This window comes from Solea solea, chromosome 18 (genome assembly GCF_958295425.1).
Source record: "Solea solea chromosome 18, fSolSol10.1, whole genome shotgun sequence".
NCBI classification, from domain to species: domain Eukaryota; kingdom Metazoa; phylum Chordata; class Actinopteri; order Pleuronectiformes; family Soleidae; genus Solea; species Solea solea.
In genome coordinates this window covers 23,146,942-23,173,254 of record NC_081151.1, presented here as the reverse complement: position 1 = coordinate 23,173,254, position 26,313 = coordinate 23,146,942, and the positions used below count along the sequence as shown (strand labels likewise).

Below are 26,313 nucleotides of genomic sequence, written 5' to 3'. Positions count from 1 at the left end.
GGATCAGTGGTGCAGTTTGAAGGTTTGCCTGTTAATAAACTGGTGGCTCCCTCTGGATGTTCAGAGGCTGATGAGGTCATTGATCCTCTTTGAGTCTGAAACAGTCTCATCTATTATTTATCGTCACTCATTTCTGGCTCGTTCCCCCGATGATGTCACAGCACGCTGACGTTATTAAAGGTTACATCTGTGCATTTTTATTTATTGTTATGTTTCCACTGCATTTGTGTGATTTATTTTGAATTGTCTGTTGTTTTTTTGCACCGTGGCTTTGTCTGCGTCAGATGCTGAGAGTGTAACTGTCCACAGGACGACGGCGTCTGGACATCTGGACATCTGGACAACAGGACTCAAGTTTAAGTAAGTACACAAAATAATATTTATACGTAAGTTTGATGCAGATATAAATGGCTTCAAATCAAAGTGTTGAGGGTAAGGGAAGATGTGGGCGGGGCTTATATGTAATATAAATTCATCTATAAAAGACATTTAAAATCGTCACCAAACCCCATAGAGAAAATCAGTGATTTAAGCTCACAGGGACACAGGAGCTGTTGATCCACTGCTGCCTCCATCTCTAAATTAATGTCTTATTTTTCCTTGACACAAAGTGACCACACGAGGCAGCAGTAGACCAGCAGCTCCTGTGTCCCTGTGGGAGAGTGAGTGGTTAATGAACTTCTGTTTCCTGTTGGAAAAGTCTGTCTCACGGTGAGATAAAGACGTGGACATGTTCTTAAGATGGTGTCGACTTAAACTGACATATATTTATATGGTGGACATGGTCCACAGATGTTTACTCCTGTGTGGCCCCTCGCTCGGTCAGATGTTTCCTCTTCCTCCAACAACAGCTTTCACCGGCTGTGTCACGGTGAACGTCTGAAATCACGTTTTCAATGCCTTGATCTCACAGCCACTCCGGGTTTTGCTGGTTTTCCTCTAACAGGCAGTAGGGGGCGGTGGAGACATTGAACCATCACAACGACATCTGAAGATGAAGGTATATGAGGGTAAAAAGGGTAAAAAAGAGAAAACACCGTGTGCAGAATCTCAGAATCTCCCCGGAGCTAAAGTGAGTTCATCCGTTCGCCGTCACCTCCGTCTCATTATGTCGGTGCTAATAAAGGAGATAAACATCGACAGTGAGGTTTGTCCTCAGAGGAATCTCACCTCACTGAGCTGCAGCCTCTTCCTCCTCCTCCTCCTCCTCCTCCTCCTCCTCACGTCCCTGCAGGAGTCGTCATGTTATTCATAATCTCAGACGCTTCCTGTCAGGCAGGAGAGAGGAAGTTAGTGCAAGCCACTCACCTGTGTCTTCAAATCTTAACCAGAGACACAGAGACAGAGGGACAGACAGAGACAGAGGGACAGACAGAGACACTCTGAGTTTACTCAGAGTTTAAACTGGTTTTTCACCAGTGGGAATTAATTCTTCGCAGTATAAGCAAAGATTTGGTCAAATTTTGACAGGAAAGTGAGAGAGCAGTGCAGCTGTGTGTGTGTGTGTGTGTGTGTTTTTTCTTCTCAGGTCATAGTTGATGTAAATGTGTCTGTGTCTCATCTGCTGAGTCATTGTTAGCTGTGAAAACGCTGAGTGTTGTGGTTTAGAATCAGTGTGTTGATGAAAATGTGCTGTAAAAAAAAAAAGATCAATCCGACCTCAGAATAACCCGTTTAAAAAAAAACTCCTCTGACTGCTCTCCATGCAGAGGAGCATGAATGAATGAATGAATGAATGTCACTAAATATATTTATATGTACTTTTAATCCACTGCATTACTACCAAATATAATCAGAAGAAGAAGAGTTAATATTATGGTCTGTATTTATATAGAGCTTTTCTAGTCTTCATGAACTGCTTTACACTGCAGTTTTCAGCCATTCACACATATTTCACTCACATTCACACACTGCAACATTCACTCACTCACTCACTCACTGTGTGTGTGTGTGTGTGTGTGACCTCTGCCTTCTTGGATGACTCTCACTGTTCCAGAGGTCAGAGGTCATCAGTTATCAGTGCAGCTGCAGCTTCTAATGAGGACGAGTCGATGGTGAGTATTGATTATGTTTAAACTAACTGAGTCACGATGACGATGATGATGATGATGATGAAGAACGTGTGATTTAGTCGAAGGTCAGAGGAACGAGACGTGAAACCAGGAAACTTGACTGTAAATGTTTTTAAAGGTTTTTTAATCACATGACGAGGACGGATCACAGACAAAATGAGTGAATTATTATTATATATTATGGCTCAGTGACATGTGCACTTGGTTTTTGCACCTGAACCAGCTTTTGGTCTCCATGAGGACTGCTGGTCCTGACGAGGTCAGTGACAGAAAACAAGAATACACACACACACACACAAACATACTTGTTTTTATATCTGAGTGAGGACACATCATTGGCTTAATGCATTCCCTGGCCCCTTACCTTAACCATCCCATCCCATCAAGTACCTTAACCCTTACCTTTACCCTTACCCCAATTCTAATCCTTTAAAGTTGTGAGGACCAGAAAAAAAAAGTCCCCACAAATGAACCATGTGACCACGTGATCATGTGACCTCTTTAATAATTAGACCTTTAGAAGAATAATCAGAGCTCGACGGGAGGATGAGGCTCGTTAGACCTGAGTGTGTGTGTGTGTGTGTGTGTGTGTTGAGGTCAGACAAAGGTCAGACAAAGGTCAGACACTCGGTGGTCCTGGTCACACACACACCACAGTGACACGTCAGAGCTTCAGGGTAAGTGTAGGACGGGTCGACGTCAGACTGACACTGAAGTTTGACTGTGATCAGTTTACTTTCATTATAGGTACAAACAGTCTGATGAGACTGTACGTACGGACGATCCACCACAGGCTTCTATAGAGAGGGAGAGACAGACAGAGGGAGAGACAGAGAGAGAGGGAGAGACACACACACACATTGTAAAGGTTGTAAATGTACAAAGGTAACATAGATGTCATCTCCTTCCTTTCCTCCTCTCATTTCCTCACCAATATTCTTAGTTTATTCACTCTTCTCCCCCCATGTTCTCTCATTTCCTTTCCTTCCTTTCCTCTCTCATACCCTTTAAGTCTTCTTTCCTTTTCTCCTCCTGTATTTCCTTACATGTTGCCTTCTTCCCTTCACTTTCCTCTCTTCTGATTTCTTTCCTTTCCTGTCCTCCTCTAGCTTCTTTACCTTACTAATTCCCTCTCCTCTCTGAGTATCTGCTTTCTCTCTCTGTCTGTCTCTCTCTGTCTGTCTCTCTCTCATGGGTCTCACCTCCCAGGTCTCACAGCGCCCCCAGCAGGCGTCAGTGGTGACGTGCATGGCCTTGCAGCCTGGTTTCTTGGCGAGGAAAGTGAACTCTCTGACGGCGCAGCCGACGAAGCGGCGCAGGTTCACGCCTGAAACTCCGCCTCCGCTCATCCACAGCAGGAGGCAGCAGAGCAGCAGGCCACGCCCCCTGCAGGTGACGAGACCAACGACAGCATAAATCAGATTGTATTAATAATTTATCCAGATTAAAGGTCCAGTCTGTGGCATTTAGGAGAGTTTATTGGCAGAAAATGAATATTTGATCCATTAGTATTATAGTTTATACAAGTGTTCAAAAGCTTTTCTATTGAGCTATTAATATTATTAGAAAATAGAATAGACTGTACAGTGTATATACATCAAGTAACCAGAATAACAACAATAGTTTGAATTCACTCACCACGTCTTCTTCTTCTTCCTCTGCAGCGTCATGTCAGCTGTCAGCGAGGACACCTGTCGTCTCACAGTCAAACACGGTGGCATTTAAATGTGCTGACTCATGAAAAGGACACTAGCATCCAGTGACTGTGTCACAGCAGCGTCTTCAGCTCTGAGTTTGTCCTCTGATGGCGTTAAACGTCTCTCATGAACCACAGAACCTGTCACTGTCTCCTCCTCCTCACACCTCAACCTGGATCTGACAGGACAGGACAGGACGAGGCGGAGCTCTTTTATCATCCTCCCGTGTCCTCCTGACAGTCAACGCCCTCGCCTCGGTGTCTCCTCCTCCTCGTCTGAATCCCCTCCAGAGGCCTCTCTTACCTGTCTCTGCTCATCTCCATTAGCCTGATTAGAAAGAGAGTCAGTGCTTTTGTTCACGCTCATCCACACGGAAAAAGAAGAGCAACAACACCGCGTCTGTCTGTCTCTGTCTCTGTCTCTGTCTCTGTGTGGACTGTCACTCAACCCTAGCTCCTGTTCACACACGCACACTTTCATCACTTCACTCTCCAGCTCCTGTTCTGTCACTTTGTTTTCAGTCCAGCTGAAACTTACCCACTTAAAATGATGAGTCACTTTCTGTGACTGTACATGAAGAACTCTCACACAGTCATCTTCACGTCTACGATGTCTTTAGAACACGTTCACGTCTTTATCTTTAACTGTGAGACAGACTTCTCCAACAGGAAAGGGAAGTTTGTAAACCACTCACTCTCCCACACCAAAGCTCATAGAGAAAATCACTGATTTTCTTATTTCATGTGAACAGTAATGATGTTATAGTGTTTTTAAAGCATTTTGGGAGGAGGAGAATGTTGGAGGAGGCTTCATGAGACGATGACAGGAGGACGAAGGAGAAGATCCAGGTGAGTAAGCATCTCATCAAGAAATTACCTTTGTCGTAAAACCCCCCCGGGGGGGCGACGTGGAGCCGGCAGAGCAGAACTGATCTCAAGTAGCTCAGGAAATGAATCTTGAGATGTTGAAAGTCGAGGCAAAGGAATTAAAGTGAGATTAGGAAAGACAGATTCACCGCAGCAGAGAGAATCACACAAGTGGAGGCTTTCATGGAAAAATGTGCATGTCAGGAGAATAATAATAATAGGATTAGGATGATGACACTTGTAATCCATCAGAGACTAAACGTGCATTTGTATAATCTGGCTTTTGTATAGTTATCTGCAAATTAATGAAATATTCATTTTGGAGGTAGTAATGTTTTCATGGACGTGGGTTTATCTGCACATTTGTTTTCCTGTTAGCAACTTCCTGTCTGTTGTTTTTTTGACGTGTAGGTGATCACCCGACCCGTTTCCCATTCAATTTTAATTATATTTTGATTATTCAAATCTACCCACTGATGTTATATCTCTGTCAAAACTCATCCAATTTCACACACATCTGGTATGTGTTCGCAGGATCAGACACTCTAGTATCAGACTAAATTTCGTCTGGATCTGATCTAGATTACGGGTTTGGCATCAGTTTAAATGTAACAATGACCTCTTAACAGACAGGGATGAGTTCTTCCTGCCAACATGGCGGAGCGAGCAAACTGAGGTCGCAGTGACAGGGCGTTTGCCAAATAGTGAGACAATTTCTTCATTATTATTAAGTTTTAATAAGAAAATTCCAGATATTGCTGCCTGGAAAGTCACACGGTTAAAGACGTCCACATGGAAATTATGAGGAAAACCAGGCTGAAAAGCAGCAGCAGCAGCAGCAGCAGCAGCAGCAGCAGCAGCAGTGGCGGACGGATCTGGAAAAAGTCAGCTCAGCATGTTCTTGAGCTTCTGACACTTTAACATGATCTTCATGCAGGTGACGGTGACTCATGGAACTTTATTTTTTCATTGCTTTCTAGCACCTCATGCACATTTAAAAAAAATATTTTATATGGATGTACTGTATAATTTGAACCTTTGTTAAAATAATATTGCTATGCATATTGTTTTTTTTAATTATTACGCAGTGACAAGACCAAGCTTCAAACTATTGTGAAATAATGGGTTATTTTTGGGGGAAAAAGTAAAAAAATAAATGAAAGGTTGTTTTTCATGATGTAGATAATGGGAATTCTTGATCGTTTTTGTTGAATATGCAGGTGAAAACAGGAGTTTATAGACAACTAAAGACAAGACAGGGAAATCCCAGCAGAAAACCTTCAGGTCAGTTTATACCATGATGTTGTGCTGACCTCTGCTGCTCACTTGTAGTATTGAATCTTGTCTTAACAACATTTCAGAACAGCATTGCTGCAGCTTCTCTTTTTAACCTTAAAACCTCTTTAAGTTTTACTTTAAAGTATATATATGGAATTATGTGTTCTTCCTACATTAAATATTATGATATTATGTTTGTAATGTGCTTTATAATGTTTATATTATATATTATACTGTATTTCTATTATAATTTTGCCTCTTTTTTTTACCTTATTAATCTTCTCTTTTTACCTCTAATAGAAAAGAGTACATTATTTTTTAATGAATTGCACATTTTGAAACGTGCTACACATCACAATAATGACAACAGTTGCTTTAAGCGTTTTTTTGGCCGTGTATTTGTGTTTGAACTTGTTTTATGGGATGCAGCGTTTAACATACTTCTCAGAATTGGGTGGTACCTTAATGAATGCTAATTATAAGAATCACAATAAAGTTGCATATAAATCACACCTGGAAGTCAGACGTATTGATCTTTTCAACCACATATAGTCTAAAATATTCTTCATAAGAAAATATTCTTCATAAGAATCAGAATAATAATGAAACCTTAGTGTGAAAATACAACTCCAGGTGCTTTACAACTGTAAATTTATAATAAACAATAGATAAAAACCACTAAATTTCCATTTACCCTGTTTTACAATTAACTTATTTGTTACGCTAGCAGTAATTTTCTTGCATAATTTTATTTACTGGTACAGTTTTATAAATTAACTAATTTATGATTTTCTTTTGGCTATATATTAAAAACAAAACAACAATTACTGGAAATATTCAAAAAGCTCACATTTATACATATTACAGAGCCCAGGTAGGGTCATTTTGGGACATATTTAACACCGAATGCAATTTATTATTTAATTTATTTTCAGAAATCAAACTTCCAAAATCGCCGCGAAATTTGAATATGGCGGAGACGTTTGGACGAAGTTTGGTGGCGTAACAAGATAAAACTGCTTTTTATTGTTGTTGTTGACACTAACAAAATGTCACATTGCACATTTCAGTCCGTCATATACAGTAACGTGACCGTTATTCCACTCATGATCCTGGTTTGACTTGAATTTTGCGGTTTGTGTCAAAAAGAAAACGTTTGAGTCAGAGCGAGTTAGCTAGCTAACGTTTCGCTAGCTCGCTAGCTAACGTCACTCTGACTGATTTCAATGCAGTAAAATGATAAATTCATGCATGTTAGCGGGTTCACAGCTAAATGTTTGTCTTTGGGGAACATTTACTGAATCTATTTTATGATTTTAGCTATTGTTGTTAAGTTGCCATCACAAAAAGAGATGTATTTGTGTTAAAGCTTAGCTATCATATGACAGTAACATTGACCTAGCAGCATTACAAGCTACGTGTTGATGGCTGGTTTGGTTACACACTGGTCACTTTATTAGTTACACCTGTTTATTTCATTAATTGCTTATCAATATAAAACATGGTGTACATAATAAAGCAGTTAAACATAAGCAGTTATCTCGTCAGCCAAACTGGGCATTGTTTTGGGGGAAGAATTTAAGTGATTTAAGTGACTTTGAACCTGAACATATTTTTTGGTGTTGGAGTGTTTCGGTGGAGAAAAGGAGAAAATATCCAGAGGAGAAGGGCCAGACGTGTTCAAGATGACTAAAAGACACAAGCAGATAACTATGTTGGTGAGTGTGAAATGATTTATATTCTTATTTTTAACGTAATCATTTAAACTTTTACCCTATTTGATTAATTTACTGACACATCTTTTCCTTGTTATTGGACGGATATTATACAAGCCAAATTTCAGACTTGACTGTCTAACGATTGGTAACATGTAGTCTGTTTATTTAGTTGTTTTCATTGTAAATTAGGGCTAAACAAGGAGCCCTTTTAAGATCAATTGCAAAGCCTGTAAATAAATGTTTTTACTATTAGAAATAGAGTACGTACAGTAAATGTTTTCTGATTGTTCAGCTTCTTAAATGTGAATACTTTCTGCGTTCTTTGCTTCATTTAACAAAGAAATCATTAAAAATGAAATTCTTTTGAGTTTGTGAACAAAACAAGACGTTTGAAAACATCATTATTTCCAGGTTTGGCAAGCACTGATCAACATTTTCTGAGAAAATAATGGTCAGATTATGAAAATAAACGCTAATTGCAGCCCTAATCCGACTGATATCGATCGATACTCGAGGTTGAGACATCAGTGTCGGATGTGAAAAAGGGATTTTGTGCCATCCCTAATTTGTGGCCCTTCTTAGTTGCCCACCCCTACCATAGTGTACATGTTCTCTGATTCGTGTTAGTGTTTATGAATGAGTAAATGAATGAGTGAAGATCAGTGTTGCATTCAGGGTCTCAGGTTTTGATTTTTGAGCTTCAAGGTTACTGCGCGGTGACTTGTTGGAGCTGTGGACCTTCAGGTGATCGTGGTCGGTGCCAAACTGGAGGAGGGCATGTGTGTGTTGAACCCTGACTGCTTTCTATATTTAGTTTTCCAGTGAGATTTTTTTTTCTTTTTGGCTTGTACCCAGTATGGCTCTGGCTTCTCCGGTGACAGTCGCGGCCTTTCCTGCTCCTCCTGCTGCTGCTCCGACAAACTCTGCTTCACGTTTCACCTCCACAAACCAAACCACTACAGAGCAGGATCTTTCTCTTCCTCCTCAGAGATCCGCTGTTGTCTGGACCTACATCCTCCATCATAAGCAGTCACCCACTTTACTGCATGTTGGTGAGTACCAGCAACTTTAATAATACTTTCAAAAGTGTGTCTGCACTTTGTAGTAGCATGTGTAATCTCACTGCTGTGCTGTGTCACACCGCCCCCCCCCCCCTCCCCTGTCACGTTGCTGGTTATCTGCGTTTATTAAAAAGTCCTCGGTTTCTTCCTGAAGGATTCCTGATCTGTGGTGAGCTGATCTGAGAGCAGATGAACACACGTGTTCTCTCCCTGCTGCTATTTTTGAAGCCCAGCAGCTTCACAACACCCACACATTCTCTGCTGTCACCGTGTTACAACCTTGATATACCAGCAGTGATATCACAGGACAACAATCACATGAAATAGTCTTTGTCACGCTCACAGTGTTTGTGAGCGTGACACTTGAATAATGCCGTCGTTAAGTCACTAAAACTTCACTCATTATTAATCTGCAGTTTTCCACCTTTTATTAAACACATTGACTGTGTACTTTATTTTTTAATTGGATGTGTGGATGTTTACACTGTGGTTGTGTCGGGTGATTCTTGATTCATTGATTTGTAGATTATGGATTAGTGTGTTCATGTTGTGTTGACAGTGGCTCATCTGTCAAAATCCTCAAATGAACCCGACGAGAGTCACAATGCCACTGCTACAGCTAGCAGCTTAGCTTCTGAAGGCTAATTCCATAATGGGGGGGAATTGGGTCAATGGTGGTTCAGTGGGAGTGCTTGATGTCTTTCAGCTGTTGATCCCAGACTCTGTCTGGAATAGAACGTTTTTCAGTCTTGTCAAGAAGAATCTAAGCTGTAAACATTTAGTTTCTCGTGACTTTCTTTATAATTGTGTTGTTTAACAACAACATTTTGGCTTTTTGTTCAGAAACACTGTTTCTCTCAAGTGAACACAGACTATTAAACTGTTAATATGTTGAATATTTGTGTTTTTATTGCTTAATAATACTCATTTCCTGGGACACAACATGTTGAATCTTGCAGGCTCTCGTTCCACCTCATTGTTTATCTACTGTAACTGAAGCTTTGGCCAAATTTCTGCCCTCACTATCTTGACGCTGCTGCTAGTACTCGTGCTAAAACAGTTACTTGTGTAGTTGTATGTGTTATTTTCTCCCGGCACTTTTTTTAGTCTTTTCAATGTCGAGGCATTTGTGTCTGTTCTGTTTTGTCACTGCTTTAGGAGAGTGGAGCACAAGCAGTAAAGCCATTATGCTGCTTTTATGATATGACTATTGGATAACTAGAGCAGCTGACTGCTAACCAGCAGCCTGTTCAGGAAAAACTGGATAGTTACTGTAACCAACGCCTGTGCAGCAGTGACCTTATTTACACTGCTGCCAACTTAGATTTTAATGCTTCACTGAGGGAAAAACTCCATCTATAAACACTTTTTGTGCAAATCCTGAACATGGTTGCATGTTAAACCAGCACGTATTGTTCATTGTTCCATATGTTTGGGGAATTATAAATAAATTCATACAAATCTTATGCCAATTCAGTTTTCTACACAAAGAAATGGAAACAACCATCTATTACTCTGTTTATTAAATGACAAACTTTACAAAATTGGTCAAATAATGCATTTAAAAAGTTGTCACCACGTAATGATTCTGAACCTGATGGCAGTTATAACCTTAAAGCAGAACCAGAAGTCTGGTCCGTTTGTCCGCCTTTGTCTCTTCAGTAGCGCCCCCTTGTGTTGACCGCTTTATCCTCCCTGTGGTGAAAACTCCCCGCTGACACTCCCCCTCTCCTGATCTCATCCGCCCTGATCTCACAGCCAGTACCTGGCTGAGAGGCGTGTGTGTGTGTGTGTGTAGTGTTGTGAAGCAATTTTTGTTTCTTGGGAAACTATCTTGTGATACTGAGGACTCCGGTTCAAGGGCCCTGATCTTGGTTTTCCTGCGAAAAGACAGTAGGGGGCAGTGTAGACGGCCCCCAATCTAAAAAACAAAGCCATTTAACCATCACAATGTCTCCGAAGCTGTTAGATTAGGGTTATAATCCGGCATTATATTATTATTAAAGGGTTGTTTATGTATAAAAGATAATAATAATGATAGTAAGATGTTTGTCTATAAAAGGGGATAAATCAATCTGGACTTGAGGATTGATATTTGCTAAAAAGTGAGATAAAAGATTGTAAGAACTGTATTATTAATGTGACTGTGTGGCATTTGTGTCAGGAGCTGTAAGAGTGCTGATTGTAATAATGATAAAACCATTTTCTGGATGACCATCTGGACAAAGAACACAAAGTTGCCACGTGTTAAAACTGACTCACTAAAAGTCTGCGTGTGTCCGGTGTGTTGTGTTGTGTTGTGTTGTGTTGTGATGAAAACAGAATCAACCTCTCCCCTGTTTTGTTATCATATTCCAGGGTGTGTCTGTGAACGCAGCGAGCGACAGGTTCAACCACACACTCTGTGTATTGATTTATCGCCCACGATCACACGAAGATTTTCAAAAGGCCGCCCTTTTAAATCATTTAAACGAGTGAGTGAGTGACAGTGTTGAGAAAGTCGTGAAGGCAGGGAGAAGGAGACGTCAGACATGTCAGCTGGAGGTGCAGGGAATGTGGTTATTGTGGTTTTCCCAGGTGCAAAACAGTTGATGTCTGAGGGTTTGGTTTGTCCCAGACCTGGAAATCAGGCTTCAGTTCAGTTTTTAGCTTGTTCAGTCGTTTTAGAACCTTGTTCAGACCTGGTTTTGGTATTAACTTCCATCTTGAGTAATCGGATCATGTCCAGATTACACTGAACGCACAGGAACTCAACAATAAAACAAGCGACTAGTCTCGTTGCAGTAAAACTATTGCCTAGCACCCGGAACCTGCTTTTTTTCTGTGTCCGATACCGATCTACCGACATCAATATTATTCTGATTATCACTCATTTTTAGACTGTTTATGAACGTATGAAGCTGTTAACAACACATTTCAAAGACTTCATTCTCCAACTGTGTCACAAATATTTTTCTCCTTAAAAAAGTAGAAATAAAAAGCCACAAACATGATTTTTATTTACATTTTGTTCAGTCTGCTCTGAGTGAAGCATGCGATTCATCTGCCGATTATTTTCCTCAATTAATCGAGTAATCGTTTGGTCTATGAAATGTCAGAAAATCACAGAAAATGTTGATCAAAACCTGGAAATGATGACGTTTTTGTCCACAAACCAAAATGATTTCTTTGTTTTTATGGAGCAAAAAGAAAGAAGAAAACCTTCACCTTTAAGAATCGTATTCATAATACTGAACACACTGGTGTCTGTGCATGTGTCGGCAGAAACAGGAAATCCCTGTGATATTACTCGTGTTGCTCTCAGGTGTGAACATGACATAGATACTCGTATAAAGTATGTAAAGCTGCTGGTTCCTCCTCCTCCTCCTCCTCCTCGTCCACATCCCTGACATAGCACTGTGTGATCTATGTGTTGCTGTAATTAGAGCTGACCGGAGAGACTTGTGACTTTGAGTCAGGGAAACTGTCACAGGCTTCCTGGTTCTGCTTTACAGCTTTACGGTCATTTTTGAGAACTCGGAGGTCAGGTGTGGCTCAGGGCCGGCGTTGCACCAGGGCTCTGTTGCTCCCTCTGAGGTGAAACAAGGATGGAGCGAACCAAGTTCGGCGGGAACTTGTTACAGCCCAAGACGAACAAAAAAGTCCACTGGGACCACAACCTCAACTCAACTCGCCATTTTGTAATTGGTGTGCATCTTGGCGATTTGCACGCTTATCGTAGCACCTTTTTTTTCCCTTTCACTTACTCTTTGATTATAAGGGACTTCTTGGGCACAAAAGCTGCAAGAATCATGATCCAATTTTTACAAATTTCCAATTTTCCAATGAATTTAGCAGGAATTATAGTTCAAATGTATGTGTATGCATGTTTGCGACAAAGAACTTTAATTGTTACCCTGCCATAATTAGAGATGAATCCAAAAGTTTCTTTCCTGTTTGTCTTTTTCTCTGTTTATATTGTTGTTGCAAGGGTTTTTCTTTCTCTTTCGTTCTCCTCTGACTCGTCCTCCCTCCCCCCTCACTCTCACTCTTCTCCTCCTCCTCCCACTTATTCAAGCAGCTGACATGAATCCTGTGGATGCTATAAATGCCACACACACACACACACACACACACACACACACACACACAGCTCGGTGTGCAGTGTTATTTCAGTCTGTGTGCATGTGGCCACATTAACACTGAAGGCCAGTGGTTCAGTTCTGTTCTCTGTTGTGTTTTTAGAAACAGCTCGGTGTTCATTTCTGCTGCTGCTGCTGCTGCTGCTGCTGCGTCGTCTCTATGACGACCAGGGCCGGCCCAAGCCTTTATGGGGCCCCTACGCTGAAATGACTACATAATTACACCAAATAACTTTATGATTTACACTATTTAGATACACAAATCTGTCAAAGATATGTCCACGACTGTCAACGTGTACAAAAACATGGAGATGAAACTTTCCTAATGTGGTTTAACGTGGGTTTCTCAAGCTGTTTTATATTTTTTACTCGTCTTATGACATAATTGTGCTGGTCATTGGATTTATCTAATATCAAATATATCAAAATTTCCATATATATAAGCACTTTCAGTACTAAATGAACTGATTGGTGTATTGAGGTCATGTGATCAGCAGTGCTGGGCTGGTATGATAAAAATAAAAATAAAATGATATCACAGTATTTGTATTTAGCAGTAATTTGCTTAATTCTTTAAAAATGGTGTGTGGTGTTTGATCTTCCATGGACTTCCTGGTTAAGAAGAAGTGAAGCATTTAAACAAAGCTGGTCTTTCATGACAGTTAGTATTTGTAATGTTTAAAAGTTTAAAAATGACAGTTTTTAACTCGTTTAATAAGTTATAATTATTATTTTAATAGATTATATCAGATTATATCCGTTTAAATGATATCGCACTCCTCTGCCAAACAAACCAGCTCCTGTTATTTGACCAGTTGTGACATTTGATCTGACATTTCACTCTTGTTTTATTTTGGCCTCACTCTCTCTAACACACACACACACACACACACGTTGTCCTCTGTCGCTCGTGTCTGTGACGACGGGTGGTCACATGATCACTTCAAAGGCACCTTTTATTGTCTTCCTCCTTGTTGATTTGTTTGGATGCCGGGCGTGTTGAAAGATGTTACGCACATTTTTTCCTCTCAGTTCACTTATTCATATCCCAGGGCAAAACAAAGAGAACAAGATCAAACACAAACCATCTGATCTGAAGTGTTTCATCGCCTTTAAAAAGGTTGTAGCGACTGCACTCCAGACTGTCTCTCTCTGTGTCTTTGGGATGAAGACGGGGTTAAACTCTCATTAACCCACTCAAGTCTCTGCTCTGAGCTGCTGGGGGCATTTGTCTTTTGGCTGCTCCCTCTCTAGAGGGCGCCACAAAAGATGGTCCACAGATTTGATAGAGATTTTTACCCTCTTACAAAGCACAAGGCTCAGCGGTTACCCCAGCCCTTAACATAATGGGGACTCAAACCAGCAACCTTTATTGTTTGTATATAAAAGTTACACACTACATTCTTTTATATTTTGATCCTTTCTAGGGCTGAAACAATTACTTGGTTAATTGATTGTTAATCGATGACTAAATTAATTGACAACTATTTTGATAATCGTTTCATCGTTTTTTTTCATGATCAAAACAAGATTTCAGATTGTTTCAGCTTCTTAAATGTTTGTTTTCTTCATTTATTTGCTCCATAAAAACAAAGAAATCATTAATAGTGAATCATTTTGGTTTGTGGACAAAAACAAGACATTCACAAACACTGATCAACATCTTTTAACGTTTTCTGACATTTTATGGACCAGACGATTACTCAATTAATCATAATCGATTATGAAAATAAACATCGCTTTGCTGGTGACGTATACACCAACTGGACTGTTATTTCTTTGCGGCATCACTATTCCAAATACGTACAATACTGATGTTCATGTACAACAATGATGTAGCATTTTTTTAAAGATGTTTTCAGTTTGTGTTCAGGTCACACCAGTGTCTCCGCTGTTCACTGACGTGTCCTCCCTGTCTCTGGTCTCACAGCCAGGTGCCATGCTGCCCGCAGGCCGCCGATGAGAAAACATGTCGTCTGACTTTTGCTCCAGAGATGGACTGGTGGTGGAGAGGGGCTCCGTGCCCCTGGACATCGACAACGTCCACATGCTTCTGCAGGGTGAGTCTTGAAAACCAGGAAAACCCAACTATCTAGCTCTGTGGTCTACATCCATAGTTCTTAAACTGTGGTGCGTGAGCTTTCTCTGGTGGAAGTACTGTTCTACTGTAAATACCAGGGAATGCTGCTGTAAGTGTGTCTTTTCATCTTTCTTTATCCTCTGCATAAACCTCACAAGACGTGACCACAATAGTTAGCTCCAGTGAAGCTAACGGCTAAGATTTGTTCATTTCTTTGCCATCTGTGACTTCTCTGATGCTTCGTGTGTCACTGTTGTCGTCCTCTGATGAGCAAAGTTGCAGGTTAAGCCAAAAACGTTAATTACTTGTCTTAATGTCTGATGAGTTTCTGGGCTGGATATTTTGAAAAGTCAACAGGTTTTTAAAAAAAAAAAAAAAAAAAAGCCATTTTAGAATCCCATGTCGGGGTTGTGAGGGTGTTCCCTGTGATGTAAACGCTCCCTCCTCAACTCAGAAATTCCGACTACAACTGGAACGCACCATGAACGTAACATTTCTATCCATCGAGTTGATATCCAGCCTCAGGCTTTATGTTTAGTTTGTTGCAATGCTGCTGATTGAACCAAATCCTCTGATAACACAGCCTCACGATCAGGTGAACCTGGACAGAAGATGGCTCAGTGTTTTCAGTATGTGTGACTCTAAAGACTCTTAGCTTCACAGTTACAGGTTCATTTTCCTGCGACTGAGCGACACAGACACAGTTAACACTTCTGTTGCCATTTGACATGCATACGTCTCATGGCCGTAACGCCTAGACCGAAATTCAAAAACTATGGACTGGCGATCTGTCCAGGGTGTGACCCCGCCTGTCACCCTATGTCAGCAGAGATTGGTACAGCACCCCCTGCTACCCTCATGTGGAGGATACAGCGGTAGAAGATGGATTGATACCGGAAAGCAGAGAATAAGAGCTTAAATTGGTGCCCATACACTTGTCGTTGCGGTAGAACCTCAGGGACGTCCGCGGAACAAGTGTCCGATCCCGGGCGAGATTCACCAGCGTGTCACACTTTTGTGACGTCAGCTTCTCAGTAAACAGTTGAATAACTGCCAGAGATGGAAAGTGAAAGTTATTTTGGAAAAGAACTCACTCATTGAACATTTATTTGACATTTCTACAGCCATAACATCCAAATAAATCCATGATTATCATGATGATCATGATGGTCATCAGAGGGTTAAAGTGGGAAACCAGCTGCGTGAATAACGTCTCTGATCATCTGTACTTTGTAGACATCGCAGACTCATATATGGACATCTTTTTTTCTCCTCGTCCTCCTTTCTTGCATCATCCCTGCTGTTACTTCCAGCCTCTGTTCATTATGCTGCAGATTTTTACTTTCATTCTTTTCAGGTTACTCTCCTCTGAGCGGCTGAGCTATTTTTAAGGCATGACACTCCCACCCATTTAAGAACAAACTGCCCTTTGTTGAGAAGCCTTGTAAAGTTTTTTTTTTTTTTTTTCCCCAATTATGTCATTTCCAGCTGGCACAATTTGCCAGAGTCGATGATGTCAGACAAACGCCCCCCCAACAACAAGCCAGCAATGTTAAAGACGACCAGGGGAGACTCAGTGAATACTGTGTGTGTTCACTGATGTTTTCATTCGTTATTGGCATCAAAACACAGAGCTTCTTTTCTGCTGGTTTCTGTAAACACATTTGCAGACGTCTTCGAGAACAGCGGCTTCGCAGATAAACACGATCCACTGAACCTGAATTGATCAGTGACCAATGATCGGGGTGACGTGTGCAGAGCGACGGACAAACACGCTTGTTGTCGTTTTCCAGGAGCGATGACGATCTAGTGATCAGGGTTCCCACAGGTCCTTGAAATCCTTGAAAGTTGGGATGCACATGGGTCATTGGAGGTGCTTGAGAGAAGTTAGGTTGCGCAGTGGGTCGCTTTAAATGGCTGCCATGTTGGATGCACGCAAAAGTTGCTGGACTTCGCTTCTCTGTCGCCATCGTGTTAAGCCCCGCCTCTAGCACGCCAAGGGGGAAACAACACATTTATGATTGGTTCCCCTGGGAGATTCCACACCTGGGTCCCTGACATTAAGGCAGAACCAATCGAAAACAGAACTGGCCAATGGACACTGCGCTTGACATCTTGCTCCAGAGTCTGTAAAAATGGAGTTCTTTCCATCTGCCTTCGATTGATTTTGCCTTCAGGGCCCAGGATGTGAAGCATGAGAGAAATACAGTTTAAAATTAGGCTGCGACTATCAAGCAATTATTCATTGATTACTAAATTATTCATCAACTTAAACTTTAAGATTTCTGTGATTTTTCAGCTTCTTAAACGTAAATATTTTCTGATTTCTTTGCTCCATATAACAAAGAACTGATTAAAACTGAATCATTTTGGTTTGGTGGACAAAAACAAGACGTTTCCAGGTAAAAGATTACTCGATTCATTGAGAAAATAATCAAAAGATGAACAGACGATTATGGAAATGATCGTTAGCTGCAGCCCTAGTTTCACGCACACTATCAAACCAATGCATTAAATGATTTAAATAGTTAAATTAAAGTTCCTGGCTCAGAATTTCGTCCTCTAATCAGAGCATGACAAGCTGCCATGTGGCTTTGGAGGAGGAGGTAAATGCAAAATCAAAACACAAGACCGACAAAAAATGAATCCCATCAGACAGGATTTTGCGGTCTGTGTTGCTCTGGGGCAGCAATAGTGAAAAATAAAGGCTGTGCCATGTTCTGCGCTCTGAGTGGGTGATTTTAGCTCCGCCCCCTTCAGCTGCAGTAATGAGCACATGTGTCTCAAACAGCGACTTTACCTTGTGCTAGTAATTCACTCGTCTGTCATTACTCCTCCTGAAAAGTCCCCGGCATAATTAGATAGAAGTAATACACGACACATGGGAGCGCGCCGAACTCTGTCAACATTCAATTTCCACTCAATAATATCCTGCACACTGCACTCCCATGATGCATCATGGAAAACAGACTTTAAAGGTCAAGTGTGGAAAATGAAGGCAAAAATTAAAGATGAACTTATTTCTATTCGCCTGATTGTAATTGGAAACTTTGGAGTTGAAGTTGATCAAGTCCCAGTTTATTTACATAAAGTCATAGTTAAGGGATACATGTTTTACACTTTACAATAAGGGTCACAAGGACCATTAGTAAAGGGTATAGTAATGGTTAAATGCTTAATTTTAGTTATGCTTATTTACACTTATACGCAATGCATGTTTTTCACTTTACAATAAGGGTCGCAATGAACATTATCAAAGGGTTTAATAATGGTTAATTATAATTAATGCTTATTCACATATATAAAGCCATAGTTAAGGTATGCATTTTTTTACAATAAGGGTCACATTAATAACGGGTATAATAATGGTTAATAAATGCTTTATTATAGTTTATTAATTACATTTAAAAAGCCATAGTTAAGGGATACATGTTTTACACTTAAGAACAAGGGTCACAAGTAACATTAATAAATGGTTAATAAATGCTTAGTTGTCATTGAATAATGCTTATTTACATTTATAAAGCCATAGTTAAGGGATGCATGTTTTACACTTAAGAACAAGGGTCACAAGTAACATTAATATATGGTTAATAAATGCTTAGTTGTAGTTGAATAATGCTTATTTACATTTATAAAGCCATAGTTAAGGGATGCATGCTTTACACTTAAGAACAAGGGTCACAAGTAACATTAATAAATGGTTAATAAATGCTTAGTTGTAGTTGAATAATGCTTATTTACATTTATAAAGCCATAGTTAAGGGGTGCATGTTTTACACTTCAGAACAAGGGTCACAAGTAACATTAATAAATGGTTAATAAATGCTTAGTTGTAGTTGAATAATTCTTATTTACATTTATAAAGCCATAGTTAAGGGATGCATGTTTTACACTTAAGAACAAGGGTCACAAGTAACATTAATAAATGGTTAATAAATGCTTAGTTGTAGTTGAATAATGCCTATTTACATTTATAAAGCCATAGTTAAGGGATACATGTTTTACACTTCAGAACAAGGGTCACAAGTAACATTAATAAATGGTTAATAAATGCTTAGTTTTAGTTGAATAATGCTTATTTACATTTATAAAGCCATAGTTAAGGGATACATGTTTTACACTTAAGAACAAGGGTCACAAGTAACATTAATAAATGGTTAATAAATGCTTAGTTTTAGTTGAATAATGCTTACTTACATTTATAAAGCCATAGTTAAGGGATACATTTTTTACACTTCAGAACAAGGGTCACAAGTAACATTAATAAATGGTTAATAAATGCTTAGTTGTAGTTGAATAATGCTTATTTACATTTAAAAAGCCATAGTTAAGGGATGAATGTTTTACACTTAAGAACAAGGGTCACAAGTAACATTAATAAATGGTTAATAAATGCTTAGTTGTCGTTGAATAATGCTTATTTACATTTATAGAGCCATAGTTAAGGGATGCATGTTTTACACTTAATAAGCGGGACGCAACATGAACACCTTTAGCGTTTTGTTGCTAGCTTAACTGCTACTTTGGCTGCAACATCACCAACAAATGTTCTGTATCTGTTTCCACACAGTTGACTTGACTCCAGAGTGAGTGAGGTTAGAGGACGGCAGCAGAGCCAGCTGTTGTTGCTCCTCCGCTCAGCATCACCCTCTGGCATTTTAAGCATTTTTAACACTTTCTTCTCTCCATGTTTTTCCACATTGTTTTATTGACAGGGCGGAGTTTGCTGTAGTTACATAAGAAAGTAAACGTTTCTCCGCTGGTGACATTTAAACTTTTTAAAGACGCACATTTTCCAGAAAGTGTGGCACAAAGTAAGTCTGCTGCAGGACGATCCTGTACCGACAGGCCTGAACTGAAAGCGTCTGTGAGTCAGATTATTATTTTGTTTGGGGGGGGGTGGAGCCTCTGGTGAAGTCACCTGCCTCTGTGTAAGCAGGAAATGTAGAGTCTGTGTTGGATTAGATAGAGCAGATATTCACACATGTATCTGTTGTGCGTGTTTGTTTTCTGCAGAGTCAGAGCAGTTAAAGATCTTTTTTTTCACTACAAAGATGAGGGTTTTTTAACGTTGATGTGGTAACAGTTACTGCAGAGTCAGCATGAGTGAGCCCATCACAGGTGAGTCTATCCGTAACACCTTAAAATGATGATTCATTCACTTAAAATGAATGCTGTTTTGACTCAGTATGCAAAAATATCATTCAGGCTTTAGTTTGTACATCATTCAGGGGTTTATGAAGAGTTAAGTGTTTACTGCAGGACTGGAGAACATTAATTAACCTTAATTAATGCTCCTTGTGAGCCTTAAACAACCACACTAAACACGTGCGATAAAACATATGTTTCCAACTTTACACTAAGGTAAGTGATGACACCCTTAGATTTGTGAAGTCATAGCTAGGTATAGTTTACAATAGGGGTCACAAGGAACATAAATAAAGGGTAAGAATGGTTAATTAATGCTTTATTATAGTTAAATAATGCTTATTTACATTTATAAAGTCATAGTTAAGGGATGCATGTTTTATACTTAAGAATAAGGGTCACAGTGAACATTAATAAAGGGTATTAAGTAATGCTTATTTTCATTTAGAAAGTCAAAGTTAAGGGATGTGTGTTTTACACTTAAGAATAAGGGTCTCAAGGAACATTAATAAAGGGTATATTATTTTGTACTCCCTTAGAGTTCTAAAGTCAAAGTTAAGGGATGCTCGTTTTACACTTTACAGTAAGGGTCACCAGGTGTTTTAATAAAGCTAAAGGATGATTAAGTAATGGTAAATTACAGTTAAGTAATGATTATTTAGTGCTATATTATACTTAAATGAAGTGTCACTTAAGGGAAACACATTTTCAACTTGGTTTTCTTTAAGTTTGCACCAGGAACATTAATAATAGTTAATAAATGCTTAATTATACTTAAATAATGCTTATTTTCTACTCCCTTACATTTATAAGGTCATAGTTAATGAAGCGTGGTTTGCACTTTACAATAAGGGTCACAAGGAACACTATTAAAGGTAAAGGATGCTTAAGGGAAACCCATTTTCAACTTTGTTTCCTTTAAGTCTCCATAAATGTTACTTTTATTTAAGTAATGCTTATTTTCTACTCCCTTACATTTATAAGGTCATAGTTAATGAAGCGTGGTTTGCACTTTACAATAAGGGTCACAAGGAACACTATTAAAGGTAAAGGATGCTTAAGGAATACACATTTTCAACTTTGTTTCCTTTAAGTCTCCATAAATGTTACTTTTATTTAAGTAATGCTTATTTTCTACTCCCTTACATTTATAAGGTCATAGTTAAGGCATGCATGTTTTGCAATAACAGTCACCGGGAGCATTAATAAAGGTAAAGTGTGCTTAAGTAATGCTTAATTATTGTTAAAGTACTTTAGACACAGAAACATGTAATAAATATTCACTAAGGAAAGCTTTTAATGTCATTTTTTAACTGATATTAACAGCATATTTATACGCCCTTTGATAATATTAATAAATACTTAGTTAAAGCAGTAGTTACCCATTAGTAAATACTTATAACAGCATTCAGTAATGTTAATTAATGTACCCTCATTCTAATGTGTTATAAAACTACTTCTGTATAGAATATTGTGCACAGTGATATTTTTAACTTTATATTCAAGTCTAAATGTACAAACATTGTTTCCTCATGAGCTTATTAACTTTAAAAGAAAACATTAAGAGTTCCGCTGAACACTTATCAGCGTTTATGTTTTGTTTTTTATCAGTAACTAAATCAAAAGTCAAACACGGTTTGTTTAAGAGCTTTCAGACCTGATATGGAAGAAAGTTCGAAAGTGCCGAGTCATGCTTAATGCATCATTATGTTTGGTCTGTGTTGGTGGTGATCAGATATGATTCTGTTGTTAAGTTGACTTGAGTTTTTGTTTTTTTACAATTACACTGTTAAAAATGTCAATATTACAAATGTAAACAGCGACTCCAAGCCTGTGACGGCTTCTGGTCGCTCCAAAACTCAGTAGCCAATCATCTCTGGACTTTAAATCCGATCTGTTTAAAATAATTCTTCTGGCAAAAGCTCAAGTGTGTCACGTGTCTCTGGTTTCATTTATCCAAAGAGATGCTTCACAATTTTTGTTTTCTTGTTTTTGAGTGTTTCTGTCGTCCGTCCTGTCCTTTCATCGATGACACCAGATTAATTATCCTAAAACATGTGTGTCGTCTCTGTGATTAAGATTAGACTGCGACTGAACTGGAGTCAGTGGGGGAGAAAAAATAGTCCATTAGCTTTTTTTGGTAAGACCCGAGGAGGAGGAGCTCAGCGTGCAGGAGAACAGACCTCTGCAATATTATTATACTGCTGTGATTAATGAAGTAAACTGTCAGGAAACAGCCTTGACATTGAATTTTTACTCGTTTTGGAGTGAATTTAGCTCAGAATAAAATGGTATTTTAGGTTGTTTTTAAGCCAACAGCAGTGATACTGTAAAAAAGAGTGAGTTGATATTAGGAGGACAATAATGGAGATCGAGGACTGGATTATATGTGAGATTCTTCATACTGTGAGTGACCTGAATGACTTCATTGAGCCGTACAATGGTGAGTGATGGTCACACGACTTTAACTCTCCATGCTGAAACTGCTCTGTTCTCTCCACAAGATTTAATAATAATTAGCTTTTTTTTATTAGGAAGAATAGATGAACCTGGCAAATGCTCCATGTTACAAAAAACTAAAAATAACTAGGACTGCATGCAGTTATGATCGGGCCCTCACGTCCCCACACACAGTGCAGCAGTTCCCTGACCTCACTTTTGAATCGGCAAAACCTTTCGACAACTTTTCGCCTTTGATGTGGACGCCAAGATTCCAAATGGCCGACTTCCTGTTGAGTTGAGGCCATGGTTCCTTACGACTTTTTTGTTCGTCTTGGTTGATAACGTCTTCCCACCAAGTTTGGGGAAATTCAGTGGGAATCAATTTTTCTGTTTCCACCTTAGGGGGCACTATAGAGCCCTTGAGCATATATCTCATTTTCACCAGACCTGACCTCCATGCCAAGTTTCAAGAGTTTTATGATTTATGTTAGGGGCCGTTTAATAAGAACTAAACTAACAAAGATTTACCAAAAACTAAAGCTAATAAAAACTAGCAAACTCTCTCCAAGAACGTATTAAAATAAACTCCTTTTAGACAACAGGAAGTAAAAACTCCGCTAACCCTGCTGGTTGTAGCTGGGTTTCTGCTGATCTGTGCTTGTTGAGTCCTGACTCACCGTCTGTCAGAGCTGTGAGTTACAGTAATAACCTGCTTCCACGCGGTGAACGCCTGCTGACTTTCACAATAGGTTGTGCAAAAACTATTTGAGCGCTCACTGTTTACATGGTTTACTCGTCTAACAGCTGAGAGACACCTGTCAATCACACTCAACCAGTGTTTTTTGTCTTTAGGGCTCACAGTCATCACTTTCATGCAGCCTTTTACTTAAATATCTGTTTTTGATATTTTTAAGATCAATTTTGCATCATAAATATGTTTATTATAGTGAAATATTTCAGAATCAATCTGGTTTATTGTAGGGCTGCAACAATTATTCCATTCATCGATTATTAATCAGTGCTTTTTTCAAAAAAGTATATGTGATTTTTCAGCTTCTTAAATGTGAATATTTTCTAGTTTCTGTCATTTTACAGCTTCTTAAATGTGAATATTTTCTAGTTTCTGTCATTTTCAGCTTCTTAAATGTGAATATTTTCTAGTTTCTGTCATTTTTCAGTTTCTTAAATGTGAATATTTTCTAGTTTCTGTGATTTTTCACCATTTAAGATAAAAGCCAATACAAGGCCAGGCTGTCTAACCTGCTTTGAATCCTGCTGCATCCATGGTTACAAATGTACAAATCTGTGAGTTACAAGTTCTTCTTCTTCTCCTTTTTGAAACAGTGGAACAAGAGCAGATCCAGAAGAGGACCTTCACAAACTGGGTCAACGCTCAGTTGGCAAAGGTGAGTCCTGTCTCTTAACCCTTGACCTTTCTGTATTTGTGAGGAAACTGTTATTGTAAACTACACAGGACGTGTGAAATGAAAAAGGTAATTTATGCACAATCGTTTCCAATCCCTGTTGTGCAGATGAGCGTGAACGTGTGAGGACATGAATGATGGATCAGCGGCTGCATATTCTCTTTATGTACAGTTTGTGTAACAGTCTGTCCTCATGTGACCTGATTACTACAGTTTTAATGTTAACATTGCAGTGCTTCATAATTAAGAGTAGAACATGTTTAAATGAAGAATTTAAATTTGTTATTGTGTAGCCACTTAACACAAGACGCATATAATAAAGTCTGCCGTAATTTAAGAACATATTTTCCACAAACAGAAGTTTGTAAACCACTCACTCTCCCACACCAAACGCCATAGAGAAAATCAGTGATTTAAACTTGCGGGGACACAGGAGCTGCTGGTCTACTGCTGCCTCGTATGGTCACTTTGTGTCACTGAAGTAAATCTAAATGAAGATTTTTAAAGGCCGAATTGATAAAATAAGACATTTGGACTTAGTGATGGAGGCAGCAGTGGATCAACAACTCCTGTGTGCTGTGATGTTAAAATCACTGATTTTCTCTATGGGCTTTGGTGTGGGAGAGTGAGTGGTTTACAAACTTCTGTTTTTACGCAAGAAATTGAACAAAAACTGTATCAAACCTTTGTCAGCTTAAGTCTGCGACATCTAATCTCACTTTTAAACACAGTTTACCGCCTCACAGTGGAGGTCAGCTGTGGAGGACGGTGGACACAAATATAGCACTGCAGAGCAAGGTTCACAGCACGCAGACGGACAGCGACAGACGGCCACTCCCCTCCCCTTTCCTTCCCACCATCAGCCGCCAATCACAGCAGCCCCAGGCTCCGCCCACAGACGTGCAGTGGAGACTGTAGCTCAGAGTGCAGATCACTGTTAATCCTCTGTGTGGTTGCTCACATGAAGCCGTCACAGTTGTGGTAATTTACACAACACAGACTTGACGTGCTGTCGCCCAAAAAGTCAGAGAAGATCACTGATTTCTTTAAAGTTAGTTCTTTACTTTGCGGGACGTTTAGGATGATTTGTAGCTGAGTGTAAAATAATACAGCCCCTGAAGTTCAAACAACAAAAACCTCACATTTCTGCATCTTTTTGTTAACATCTGCTCAAATTCAGTCACTTTAGAGCAACTTTTTCCTCTTTATTATTAGGACACATCTGTTTTTATTCAGAATGTGTAACAGTACATTAAACTACATGCAGTGTGCAGTTGTTTTAGAGACACACAACACTGTGTTATGGTGAAGATATTGAACATTTGCTTTGTCAGTGTTGTCATCTGTAGACGGTCCCTGACTGCCGGAGAATGAATTCACACTTTCATTGTGTGTCATGATACAAAGCAGGAGAAGTCATCCAACTTTATTTGTAAAGCACTTTAAAAACAGCCGCAGTGAAACAAAATGGCTGAACAGGATCATAAATAAAAGACAATAAAACAAATCATTCATAACAGTGATAATCGTAAAAAGGGGAACTTGACTTGAACCAACATACAGACTTAGTGATTTTTTTTGAAGGAAGCCTGTTTGCTATTTTTCATTTACTTTAAAACGTTCACACAAAACAATTACGATATTACGAATAACGATTAAAACAAAAATATCTAAAATGCTGTTACTGTTTACTCTACCTGGCATGCAAATATTTCATTTTCATTCATATTTTGCAGCTTTTTCATCTTATATACATGTATTTCTATTTTTTAATCTAGTTAAATATTATTATTGTTATTTTTAAAACATTTTGAGCAGTTTTTAACCTGTGTGTATATCTTAATAAATACATTTCTCTACTTTTCTTGAGACTGACGAACACGGTTCTGTTCAACTACAATGACACGAAAGCTTTTATTTTATTTTGTGTGCGGCAGCGGAGGCCACCATGTCGGATCGTGGATCTCTTCAACGACTTCCGCGATGGCTCCAGGTTGCTGGACCTGCTGGAGGTGATGAGCAACCAACACATCGTGAGTTCCTGTTTCTCTTTAAAGTTATAACTCGTTAATGTGATTTTCCCTACGACACACACACACACACACACACACCCTCTCACTCACTGACTGACTGATGCTCTGTGGTGTTGTATGCAGATTCGTGAGCGAGGCAGGGGCGTGTTCCAGCACAGGAGCAACATAGAGAAAGCCCTCGCCTTCCTGAAGAAGAAATCGGTAAATGAACATTTTTAGCTCTAATTGTACAAACTATAGAAAGTGAAGGCACGTGGAGCATGAACGCTGCTGCACACTGCGCTCAGTGGCGCCACCGCCTAAACGTGGACAGAAATTGGCACTCAAATCAGAAGTGGCGGAAACATTTTGTTTGCAGATTGTTTTACAG

General features: G+C 39.3%; 2 protein-coding genes across 2 annotated transcripts in view; one reads left to right on the top strand and one right to left on the bottom strand.

Annotated features, from left to right (window-relative positions):
* Positions 1-2,304: 2,304 nt before the first annotated feature.
* Positions 2,305-3,940, bottom strand: gphb5 (glycoprotein hormone subunit beta 5). The gene is made up of 3 exons (XM_058615824.1): positions 3,711-3,940; positions 3,275-3,458; positions 2,305-2,869 (listed from the first exon to the last, which is right to left on the bottom strand). Exons 1-3 carry the CDS (start codon positions 3,791-3,793, stop codon positions 2,681-2,683), a joined length of 456 nt encoding a protein of 151 aa, XP_058471807.1. The 5' UTR covers positions 3,794-3,940; the 3' UTR covers positions 2,305-2,680.
* Positions 3,941-7,524: 3,584 nt separating this feature from the next.
* Positions 7,525-26,313, top strand: part of syne2a (spectrin repeat containing, nuclear envelope 2a) — a gene marked incomplete at its 3' end in the record, with an annotated part of 35,621 nt that continues 16,832 nt past the window's right edge. Inside the window, exons 1-6 of the mRNA XM_058615620.1 lie at positions 7,525-7,631; positions 8,487-8,683; positions 14,744-14,873; positions 23,831-23,892; positions 25,848-25,943; positions 26,067-26,144. Coding sequence (XP_058471603.1) covers positions 14,783-14,873; positions 23,831-23,892; positions 25,848-25,943; positions 26,067-26,144 — 327 coding nt within the window. The remainder of the gene's footprint in view (positions 7,632-8,486; positions 8,684-14,743; positions 14,874-23,830; positions 23,893-25,847; positions 25,944-26,066; positions 26,145-26,313) is intronic.

Bases quoted from the DNA above. Each gene is read 5' to 3' on its own strand.
- gphb5 (XM_058615824.1), bottom strand. From the start codon at position 3,793: ATGCCACCGTGTTTGACTGTGAGACGACAGGTGTCCTCGCTGACAGCT. The intron at 3,459-3,710 runs GTGAGTGAATTC...CGTCACCTGCAG, and splicing joins AGGAAGAAGAAGAAGACGTG to GGGGCGTGGCCTGCTGCTCT. The intron at 2,870-3,274 runs GTGAGACCCATG...CCCTCTCTATAG, and splicing joins GGCGCTGTGAGACCTGGGAG to AAGCCTGTGGTGGATCGTCC.